The following is a 12,545-nucleotide window of genomic DNA, read 5'->3' as shown; positions in this document are numbered from 1 at the left end:
TCTATTAGAGACACATGTTTTTAAGATTTTTTTTTAATATATTCACTGTGTGGACCAATTGAAATATTGTCTATGACTCTGTATGAGTCTGTATGTGTAATCAATACTGGGATTTCAACTGTTTTCTGCAGTCCTCCCAAGTTTCCAGTTATCTTAAATCCAAATGAGCTTTAGTGAGTAGTGGATGATTAATTCTGCTCCGATGTCACTATAAAACATAGCGATACTGGCAGCCATTAAACTGGTTTCACCTCAGAATCCTGACATGACAAGTGGTAGGTGTGGACATCTCCTCTGTGGCCTTAACAATGAACTCAAAAAACACAAACATGACTCTTCCCATGCTCTTGTGCCAAGCTGCTTACGAGGGAAATGTATGAATTGTTGTCCAGCAGGTCTGACTTGTAATGACACATTTCAATAGAAATGACTCTAACTGTATATAAATAACATACACAACCCAAACTTAGGCTTGCAGAACTCTGTGTATGTAAATGAGCATTTTGAGCTCTCACTATGCCTCGACAGTCAGCTGCTTGCCATTCAGCGACCTATGTGCTTTCCCCTGTGTGTCCAACGCAGCAGTTTTTGCTAACCCTCATTTCCTGCCTTCAGCTGCCCTGTGGCATCCTCTAATTCCCTCTCTCCCCTTTCCTTACTCACTCTCTCCATCGCTGGCTTTCCTGTTCCAGACACACACACACTCACACATATGCAAACTCCTCCTTTCCAGCTTCTCAGTCTCGCTCTCTCCTTCTCGCTCCCTATTATTCTCTCTCTTTATCTTTTCGCTCCTCTGCTCTACCTCCCCGGCTTTCAGCATGCCTCTCACTGATTCTCTCTCTACATGCAGCTCACATGCTCAGCTCTCAGCGCCTCCATCCAGCCGGGCTGCAGTATTGATGAAGGAAGCATTATTGGCCGAGCCATACGAATCTGCTTGCCAAAGATCGTATCTCTGAGCTCTTCCTCACGTCTATAGAATAGATTACATACTAGTCATTGCCAAACCATGGCTTACTAGACTTAGACTTAAACTAGGGCATCTGGCCAGCTCTAAGACACAAGGTCGCTGGTGTTCATCCCTGCTGGTCTCCTGCAGTTCCCCTGGGAATCAATTCAATTCATTAGGAGCTGGTCTAGACCCTTCACTTACCTTTTGCTAATCAATAAAGGATCATTTATCACAATGGCAGACTGATCTTACACATTACCAAAAGGACATAATTAAATAAATTAATAAAAATGGGGCTACCAAGCCTAAAATCTGTATTTGTCTCACACGCTAGCAAGTATGTCTTATGTATACTATATGAAACAACAATTAACTAGAATTACCCAACAAAACAAATTCTAAATGGATCTGAATATGGAGAATCTATAGACAAACACAAGATAGCACCTATAAATTTAAATATAATACATTATGTATTCCCATGTGTGTTGTATTTGTTCATTTACAACAATTTACAAGGCACTTTAAAAACCCACAGTATGGTACCCACTGCTGCAATTTAGGAACATGCATTTTCAGTCTCATTTAATCTGTTCTTAAATGTGCTTGTTTTAACTGAGTGATGTTTATTTTACTTCTTTTCATGATTTATTTATTATTTTATTTCATGTTCTTCTTTGTATTGTGTGTTTTATTATTATTATACCTTGCTACTTTTACTATAGGCCTATTCTAATGCTCTGGTCCCCAACCTTTTTGTCTTGTGACCCCTCAAAAACAAGCTCTGTCTATCTGCAAACCCCTCATCATAGGCTGCATACATGATGCGTACAATTATCCAGTAATTCACAATAAAAATACAAAGAGGAAAGCCTGAAACTAATAAACATAGTATCTCCCTGGAAAATAAGATCTCAATCTCAATTTCACTTGCCTGATTAAATAAAGGTTATAATAATAATTCATTGTTGTTGATGTTTGTATACCTTTGTATGTTGACAAGCCATGTACTTTCCTCCATTTTCTAAATTTATAAAACCTCAACAAGCTATTTCAGTCTTGACGGACCCCAGCTTCAGCTTGCTGTATGGTACCAGTGAATAAACCCTATCTCGCCTTGCACAGTGCTCCAGCAGACCGCCTGCTCTCATCTTCAGTCAAGGACTACGGTCTGGGCAAAACCCCTGACGAAAATCAATGCAGTTTACGCTGCAATGTGTGGGAACATTAGTCAGGTTAGAGTCAGCTCATTTCATGCAGGAGGGTCTAACGTGCGACGACAGGCAGTGCGAGCTGGCAGATATACTGTATATTCCAAGAAGAATATTAGCATTTAGACTCACAGCTATGCCCATTCTTCTGTCTGGAGAAGTTATGACTAATGAATGGCATTATACTGGTGCCACTTTATATGCCTTGCACACTCACAACCTCAACATGTTTTTGTATGCTGTTCATCATCCATTTCATCTCCACGAGGCAAATCAAACATTTGATCTTTAATTACGGTTGCACCATGGGGTCAGCATTTCCTCTGAAGACCCATTTGCACTGATAGGTTACCTACAACAGGTTAAAGGTCAATGAAAGGGCTGCTAATCAAAACCTTTGTAGTAACTTACTTCTAACCATTTTCTCTTGCATTTTATCTATTTTTATCTGTATCGTTTTAAAAGTAACTTTGATTTTGCAGCTATTACATAAGAGCTAACACTACTCTGCCATGTCTCCAAACTACCGCATCATTGTTGTGCCCGTACTCATGGTGACGGAGGCTCACTCTGTTATTACTGCTACTGGTCTACTAGAGTCATTCAGGAGGTGTTTCTATAGCAACATGCACAACAAAGGGCTTGATGGTCCATTTATTCTGAGTGACAGCCCAAACTTAATCAAGACAGACACGATAAAGTAAGAAAAATAAATCTGAAGCCAATGACCCATCACTAATCCATGAATCCTCTACCGTCACGTCTGTAGCGACTTCCAAAGAAGAAATGTTTTTCTTGCTGTTAGTTAAACAATTCTTACTAAACAGAAAGAGGTGGCTGGGAGGTGATGGCACAATTTGCACAGTGAATACTGAAGATAATATTGTATTAACTTGATATTTGAATTTAAATATTTGGAATAAATATCAAAACATAGGTAGTTAGTAGTAGTAAGTTAAGATTACTTAGTTTAATATCATCTGACTACTTACAGGACATAATTCATATGAGAAAATCAAATATGTCCTTAAAAGCCACTGCTTCAGGCAGCAATACAAAATAAATAGATTTTGCATTTTATAGATGAAAACAATCAGTGAATCAAGAAAAATATTGCCAGATTAAACGATTCAGTATTTGCAACCCTACAAGAAGTACTGCATGTAGCCACTGGTGCAAGAGACGCTGCAGGATTGGGAACCTTTAGGCAATACTAAATCTATAGTATTAGCTCCTCAATTTGTTGGACCATATATAACATCTTAGATGGTTTCAATCTTGTTGTTTCAGTAGCCTGACCATGCAAATAAGAAGTTTACTGTAGAGTCAATACCAGTAAGCTTTTAACGCCTCAGCTCCTATCCAGTATCTTTCTCTCTCTCTCACACACACACACACACACACAGTCTGACTCACTCAAACACACATACAGCATAAACACCAAAAGTAGCAAGACAGACTGGAAGCATGACAAATCTGTTGATGAAATAAAGAGATAATATCAGGTTACAACACGCAAGCGATAACCCTAAACTTCAAAGGACAAAAGTTGGACGATGAAAAGAGCTGGCGAACAAAGTGAACTTGAAATTTTCTTTGTGCAACAACCAGGTTTTAGGCATCTCCTACGACTCCACCTCAGACCCCACACATCTAGTCAATAGTGAGTTATTTTAGCGATACCGAATCACGAGTGTTGTCTTTGAATTTTACTGGCATTGGCTGGTACATGGTGTTTGTTTGCTCAGCACGTTGAACAGAAGCGATAAAAGCTGGAAAAAAGGCTTTGAAGACCAGACTTACAGCTGCAGGCCCAATAGATCTGTTTCTTGTTTACAAACACACACTGCTTAGCAATTCATCTAGTTGCTCAAACATGTGACTGATCCGTTGCTTGCGTTGATGATCTAAAACGTCAAGGCAACATTGAGCATGTGGTCCCTCACAAATGAAGCAGTTTCTCTCCGGATGAATCGGGAACCGAAATGGCACACTGTTTCGTAACCTGTGAAAAACGAAAATCAGAAAATCCTGAAACACAGTGGTGAAATTCAACGTTTTTCCCAAAACCCCATTTACACTGCTTTGAAGAACTACCTCATACTTGATTTTGGGGTGGTCTTTTACATTTACCCAGCTTGTTATTTCAGGTTTCTTGTGATCAACAGCATTTAAATGTGACAAAATCATCTCAACTCAAAGGTCCACTTCTACACTTGGGTCACATGACATCTGCGCCAGATAAAATCACTGATGAAGACCACGAGATGTGTTTGAAAGCTCTGAAAATGTAATTATTTTGTCCCACACACTGATCTCACGTTCAAGAATGAACTTCCATGCTCAACCGCGTTTTTGGTAAAAACCTGCGACAGGCTCATGTCAATAAACGTCAACGCTGAAACTCACCAAACACAATAATTCAGATTTGACCTAAATTCTCTTGACATTTTATGTTCCCGTGTGTATGATGTAACGGACAAATAAATTCTAATCTGATAAACAAAACGTCAAAGGAAACGACGACGCCGTACTAGTCATGCTTTTTACACAACAATATCTGATCTCCGAAAAGTGCAGAGCAAAAACCCAACTGTAATGAGCACTTACTAGCAGCAAAGACGGAACAAAAATCTGACCTTGAGGAACTTGAGGATTACCACACAAAAGTTCTGTGCAATGAGTCAAATCACAGTCCAGCTCTGAATACAGGACAGTAAATACAGATTACAACAATATCTGTATTTAGTTTCCTTATTGCTTGCAGTTAAAGGCTTTATACACATTTACTACCCCCTCAACAGATTTTTTTCCCCTTACTTTGCCTGTTGAGACTGTTCTGGTGTGTACAGACTGTGATTGTTAGTTTTGTTGCATCAAAGGTGTCCTTGTAGACTAAGGGTTTAAAAGGAATAGCTCAACAGTTTGGTAAAATAAGCTTATTCTTCTAAGCAAGAGGATCAATACCACCGGTTCTCATATGTGGCCATTGAAAGCAAACAGCCGGGTAGCTTATCTTAGCATAAGAACTGGAAACAGGGGAAAACGGATAGCCTGGCTCTGTCCAAAGGTAACAAATGTCCAACTATGCCTTGAAGGCGCTGACCTTGAATTGCAGGGTCCTCAGTTCAAATCTGAAGACTATTGTTGCATGTCATTCCCCATCTCTCATCACTTCCTGTTATGTCTCTACTATTAACTCTCTGATAAAGAAGGTATAAAAATTGCCTTGGTAACCTCACATAAACCCTGGCCTGACTTAAGCCAAACGTAACCCCAAATAGAGCCCTAATTGGGAAGAATGACTGGAATTAACTGGATAACTGGAGTTTGGACACCCCTTCCCATTCACTTGAATGAGAAAGTCTGTCCAAACTTGTGTCTGGTACTGTATCTGTCTGGTTACGTTATATGAGGCTGACATAGTGACAATGAACATACAGACGGGTGACAAATTAAAGGAAAAACCGGTACAGGTCTGAATGCGTCAACCCGACAGTGAGTGGATCTGGTGGCTGTTATGCTGTGGGCATTTTGCTGGCATGGTTTGGGTTCACTTCTCCCCTCAGAAGGAAGGGTCACTGCAAATCAATACAAAGTTGTTCTGAGTCATCACCTTTCTCCAATGATAAAACATTTCTATCCTGATGGGAGCTGTCTCTTCCAGGATGACAATGCCCCAATTCACAGGGCACGAGGGGTCACTGCATGGTTTTGAGTATGAAAATAATGTGAATCATATGTTATGACCTTCACAGTCACCAGATCTCAACCCCATTGACCACCTGGGAGAGTTTGGACTGACGTGTTAAGACCGCTATCTCCACCACCATCAGCAAAACACCAAATGAGGGAATATCTTTTTGAAGAATGGTGTTCATCCCTCCAGAAGACTTCCAGAGACTTGTAGAATCAATGCCAAGAATGAGTTTTTCCTTTAATTCGTCACCATGTCTGTACATGCATAATTACCTACATCACACATACACAAACACTCTCAGGACCTAATAAAGCGGTCAGCAAGCTACTGTGATCTGTTCTTTTAAGCTTTAATCAAATCTTGCAGTGTGGGTTGGTCAGATTGGTCAAAGTGAGGCCAGATGTTACTCTTGAGTGTGCATGCATTCGTGTGTGAGTGTGCGTGTTTGGTTGTTCTGAATGAATGAGTTCAAACGTGGGAATTTGTATCTGCTTGGATCAGCAGAGATCAAAGTCAGGAGGCGATACACTGACTGAACCTTAGTGCAAGCTAAACACTACTATTCACCTGAGTACACACTGCTCTGAATATGAAGACCTTATTTGCGGTGGAAATGTGTGTGTGTCAGTTCAGTATGCATGTGTGTTTGTTGTGGTTTCTCAGTTGCGTGAAAGCCCCTCAGAGCAGAGGCCAGGCGTGACTCTGGATCAAAGCAGATCATAGCCCTCAAGACTGGGAGTGTGTGTAAAGGATGTCAACTGTCAGAAAGTCAGAGAGACAATGTGTGTGTTTGTGACTGTGTATCTGAATAGGTGTGTCTGTTTGCCCTGATGTCACCGTGACCCAGCCCTGGATAAGCAGCTAGAAGCAAGAGTGGATGGATGAATGGATAGCTCGGTGGATAGATGTCTGAGAGTTGTGTGTAGAGCTTCGGTCTGTCACTGTGTAAAGTGTTTCCCTTGTGTTAATCACTGACTTGAAGTAATCATTCATCCAGCTTATCTCCAGTAAATCTAGTCCATCAAAACATGCAATCAAAGAGTGAGTCCCATTTTTCTGAACACAAGTGAAAATAGTCTGTTAGAAAATATGGGCTTATGTCGCTTCACTGCGGAGGTGAAAAAATGAACTGATTAATCGATTAGTCGACTGAACAAAAATTAAGCTGTAACTATTTTGATCATTTCACAGATCAGTGAATGGTTCAAGTCATTTATCAAGTAACATTTGAGGGCTCCAGCTTCTCAAATGTGAGCATTTAAGGTTTTTCCTTGTCTTATATGATAGTAAATAGTATATTTTGGGGGTTCTCACTGTTGCTATTTTTCTAATTAATTAATTAATAGTCTAAGTTCAAGCAAAAATGCCAAACAATACCAAGCTCCAGCCTCTCAATTGTGATCATTTTCTGCTTTCCTTTGTCTTATGTGATAGTAAAAGTAGCTATTTTAAGGCATCACCTTGAGCTTTGGGAAATTATGATGGGCAAGTCACTATAGTTTAAGATTTTTTTTATAGACCAAATGATTAATCTATTAAATCAGAAAATAATCAGCAGATTAATCAATAAAGAAAATAATTGTTAGTTGCAGCACAGTGAATATCATTTTGTCAGACCATATACATGACAGGACACCACAGGGCTACCACTCCCGGAGTCATTTTTCAATTACTACTTCAATTACTGCAGGGATCATGAAATGGGTGGAAATAAAGTACGTGGAATGATTTCACCACTGACATGATGTTTTTTATGTTATAAGGCATGATATGCCAAAGCCTTGCTCTGTGAAAGGACATTTTTGCTCACATCTGTTTTACTGTGCAGGTGTTTGGGAATTCCAGCACATTCCAGCTCCCAGCACAGAGCAAGCCCCCTAGGGTGGCCGCACCGTTGGTATCACCTGCATGATGCCTTCTTTGGCTGCCGGTGACGTCGCTCCAATAGCATCATGCCATGAAGTAAGCCCCCACTCTCTCCCCTCCAATTCGCATGCACTTTACAGAGCCACTGCGCTGCTCACACGCTGCTAGCCCCCCTGCAACCCTCTCACACCGGGAGAATCACGCTGAAGTATTAGTGCATCTTCCCTGCAAGACCGCCTAATAAAACCACACACACACACACACACACACACACACACACACACGCACACACACACCCCAGGAAGCAATTCTGACAAATTCAAGGAAAGTTACATAATCAAACACCAAGTGAGAAATGCACGAATAGACCAGGCGTTAAAGGGAGGTGTTTTATTCCTTATCATTCCAGGGCTGCCATCACTAGTGCATGAGGGCAAGGAAATGAGCTGTCACATCTGTTAAACCTCCTTTGCAACCCCCCACCCCCCCAGCTCAAAAATCATTCAAGAGGCCATCAGTACTGTAATCTCAGGGAGGCAAAATAAGGCACAAAGCTGAAGAGCTGTAAGCTTTGTGGCTGCAAAATGTTGCTAGAAAACAGCCGTCGGCGAGTCAAGTGGGGACCTGTGGGAACCTCATCCTCCAGATACTCAGTCTGAGTCCTTTAACGTAAATGGCAACTCTTCCCACACTCCACAGTAGACTGTCTGTGAGATGGAAATGCACGCCTTGTGCCATATGTGCGCACAGTCTATACCGCCGACGCACCGGCAGCAGCGCCGGCGTCATACCGAGAGGGACCGTTGTCAACAAACCAAACCAATGCAAACAAACACTCACGTCCACTACGCCGCACAATCCCCTAACCGCCGCCGCCCCGCTTACCTCCGATGGTGACCGGTTTTGTCTTTCTTCCCCTTCGGCCTCCTCTTCCTGGCCTGGATGGCCATCACTGCCGGGGTGAGGTTCCGTTTATCCACGGGCATGACCGACGTCCGAATCCGGGGAAGGGTGTAGGAGGGACGGGGGGGAGAGAGAGAACAAACATACATCATAAGGCTCTAAAAGCTTGATGGCACGGGTCATTTAGCGTCGTTTTAGCATGCCCTGGTAGGCTGTCTACTCGCGTAACTTCCGCCACCTTTCATTTTTTAAAGACAACCAGAAGTGGGGTAGCATAGCCAAGTTAGAGGCTGAGGGATACGCACCTTTCCTGGAGCTCATGTTTCCTCCTCTTCCCCTCAGCAGGAGCGGCCGGGCAGCTCGGCGGCAGCAGCCGGACTCTCTCTCTCTCTCTCTCTCTCTCGCTCTCTCTCTCTCTGTCTCTCTCTCTCTCTCTCTCGCTTGCACAAACACACACACACACATTAAACCACACACACACACACAGACGCTAACCTCTCTACCTTTGGATGACACGCGCTCCCTCTGTCGTTTGAAGCGAGAGTCGCGTGCAGTCCGTCTGCAACTGAGACTGAGACAAGTTTACACTTTTCTACTGTGCAGCACTTTATTCAGGGAGTAAGCTCTTCTTCCGAGTCCGCTTGTCTCTAGAGGAAGAGTTAAAAGAGACGTGTAAAAACCCTAAAATGCCTTTCACACATAGCCTGCAGTACATATCATACATACACACAATATGATGAACTAAATGTGTGTGTTGCTCAGTCAATTTTATTTTGTGCTGCTGGTTCCATAATTTACATTTTTAGAAAGAATGTATTTAGCATTTCATAAATTCACAACTTAGACCATACAGATGAATTTCATTTAAATATAGGATTTTTTTAGCCTACTTCCCAGCATGCACTAAATATATGCTAGTGTAACTCTCACTTCTTCAAAACTGGAAAGCACATTTTCTGTATTTTTAGGTTCTTTTACTGGGTTCTTTTACAGGGTAGGTTCCATTTTCTAGTACCTTCTACTCCCATACAAGTCATATTGAACTTGAATGTTTTAAGACAACTTCCCAGCATGCATAACACTCCCTCAACCGGGATATTCTGCATAACAAATACTTTTGATACTTCAGTCACATTTTTCTGATAATAGACTGAATGACTTTTACTTGTAATGAAAATTATTGTCCTCCTGAATACTTCCTCCACTGTTGCATTTCTTCTTGTTGCCATAGATAAAATAACAGGATGGGCTCTTGTATGTTATGTGAATCATATCAACTTATGATGAAATGAAAAACACTATGATCATGATGAAAAGAAGTATTTAGTTCAATCTGTATCCCTAATGCATAGGACCCCAAAACAGACATATTGAGACAGTTTAAAAAACAAACTATATTGACAAAATATGTATTGTCTCAATATGAAAGGCAACAAGTTTAAGAGACAATATATTACACTACACAGTTTCAGTAAGAAGAAAAAAAGCTTGGTCTCAAGTCCAGGATGCTGCCTCTAAACTATTTATAGTTCGCTGTATTTTTTCTATTGCCATCTACATCCCACTTGCTGCTTTATTATATTTCGACCAGACTTGTTAATTTTATGACTTACATTCTGATGCTGCATTGCATCAATTTGATTTGGACATTATTACAGTTTTCTTGTCTCATCTTTTATCTTCCATGGTGCAAAACAGCCTGGTTACTCTCGGTTAGTATGAGAAATTACTTGTTTACACCCATACATAACCTGCTATTATAATTGGAATTACTTGAAAAATGTTTCTCTATAATTAGTCAGAATAATATCTGTTCAGACCACAAACAGCTCCTTTCAAAAGCCTGCAATCAGAAACTAATTCATTGCCCGAGTTCTGAGGCAAACACAAATTTGTCACTACAAGCACAGTAATTATAATCCACAACCCTTTATATGTTTGAAGAGGCTCCTATTAGGGCTACAAAAGAAGGCAGTAACATGGCACAAGGCTTTGTCACCTTCAATTTATACTTAATTCTTGTGTTTGCCAAGATTACATCACCAGAAAATATGGCTTGACCTTGGGTAACAACATGGTCCTGTCACTGAATCTGAACCGTCCATCTCTCGTCCATCATTTTCAGTTTCTAGCTGATGTGGAAAGGGGGGTATTACACAGGTTTTTGCTTGGGGACATACTGTAGTACTCCCTTTAATTTCCGGATATACAGTAGGCCTATACAGTATGACTACCAAGGTATTTATGAGATGTATGATGTGTATATATTGTTGAATTATTTGATACTGTAGCTACAGCAGCAGCAGCAATGTGTATTCAAGGCAAATTTCCTTCTGGGAAAATAAAGTCTTATCTTAATTTATCTTATCTTATTTTATATGCTGCTGTAGTGAGTCTATATGCAAATAACCATCTGCACCAACAAAAACATTTCACACCTGAAATGTGTTATTTCCCCAGTCAGTTGGACAAATATGACATTGCAACACAGGTATTTGAATGGCTTTGGCAAACAAGTCTTTAGTTTTTCCATTTTTGGCTTCTTACTTTGCATACTGTTCTTAGTTAAACAGGCATACTTTTCCAGAAAGGGTGAATGAAAAGGGCATTGACATGGTAAATATTGAATAATGAACAGTATATCATGACATTTTAAACCCTCTAGCTCACCATTTGGCTATTAAAATTTCACTAAAAATATAATGTTAAAATATTAGTGGGACTATTCAGGGAAGGTGGGGTATCTGCACAATGGAGGATTATTAGTCAGAATACATACAAAGAGGAAGACATTAAATATAAACCTTCACTGTTTTTAAAAGCTTTCACTTTGACAGTGGTGTTTTGAAAGCAAAATACTAAAGGTCATATTATTTCTGCTGAAATTGCAGGTGCATAAGTCAAGATTTAAAAATCAGATATGGCAAAAGGAAACTGCCAAACAGAAAAAAACTGCAATCGGAAGTCGAAACTAACAAGAAATGAGTATAAGAGACACGTAACCAATAAATTAGTCAGATGGATCTAATATCCAATCTGTGCTCATGAGCGTATTAAGGAAATCAACTTCGTTAATTTGACAACGTTTTGCTACACCATCTGTAGGTCAAATCTGCTTTTAATTATTATCATGAACCGCAGAAGTTAACAAGCCTCTGTGCAACCTGTGTTTAACCTCCTCGTAATGAAAAGGCACCGCTGGGATTCGAACCCAGGATCTCCTGTTTACTAGACAGGCGCTTTAACCAACTAAGCCACGGCGCCGCTGTGGCGTCATGACATTATTATTCACTCGTATCGGTGCACTGAATGACTCGATAGTGGTTAATCCAGTCATAACTAGCCGATAACTTGCGTCATTGCATCGTAAATACGTTAGACAACATGAGACTGTGGCAAGGACTTTCTCACTTTATTAATGTTACATGTATGGCTGTTTTTGCTTTATTGTATAAATATGTATAGGCTAATGTTTGGGTTTTTAAATTACAACCGAAAGCATGTGCAACAAGCACACATCATCAGTCTTATAATTATCTTAGTTAACCTTCATATTCATAAGTATAAGCATAACCTCACAAAGAGTGTGAGCTTACAGACATTTAATCTTGCATTAATAAGAAGGCTGTAAAAACTGTCACTGAGTGTTTTGTTTTTAATGTCTCTATATAACTCTATTCTGTTGTTTTATTTATTTTATGTATTTATTCTTATATTTAACATTTTTATTAAAATTTCCTTCTATTTCTCATGTGTTGTTTGTGAACCCCTACTGGCATTTTGTTCCCAAGAATGTACCTCATGTTCATTCATGTACTCAATAAAGTGTGAAAAAAACATCAACACAAAAATAAAATTACGTTCGACTCTGCTTCAAGTTTGCTTCAGAAACTAGTTCAACAATAATTCA

At 40.1% G+C, this 12,545-nt stretch overlaps 1 protein-coding gene and 1 non-coding gene across 2 annotated transcripts in view; both read right to left on the bottom strand.

The window, feature by feature from the left end:
* srpk2 (SRSF protein kinase 2) overlaps positions 1-9,043 on the bottom strand; it is a 69,949-nt gene extending 60,906 nt beyond the window's left edge. The window contains exons 1-2 of the mRNA XM_044357657.1: positions 8,941-9,043; positions 8,618-8,684 (exon numbers count right to left, since the gene is read on the bottom strand). Coding sequence (XP_044213592.1) covers positions 8,618-8,684; positions 8,941-8,956 — 83 coding nt within the window. The 5' untranslated portion in view covers positions 8,957-9,043. The remainder of the gene's footprint in view (positions 1-8,617; positions 8,685-8,940) is intronic.
* A 2,782-nt stretch (positions 9,044-11,825) lies between these two features.
* On the bottom strand, positions 11,826-11,899 carry trnat-agu. Its single transcript has one exon. It is a non-coding gene; the product is annotated as a tRNA-Thr (tRNA).
* Positions 11,900-12,545: the final 646 nt, after the last annotated feature.

The sequence above is a fragment of the Thunnus albacares genome, chromosome 7, assembly GCF_914725855.1.
Source record: "Thunnus albacares chromosome 7, fThuAlb1.1, whole genome shotgun sequence".
NCBI lineage: Eukaryota > Metazoa > Chordata > Actinopteri > Scombriformes > Scombridae > Thunnus > Thunnus albacares.
Note: the sequence above shows the minus strand (reverse complement) of the source record. Positions and strands in the feature narration are given on the sequence as shown.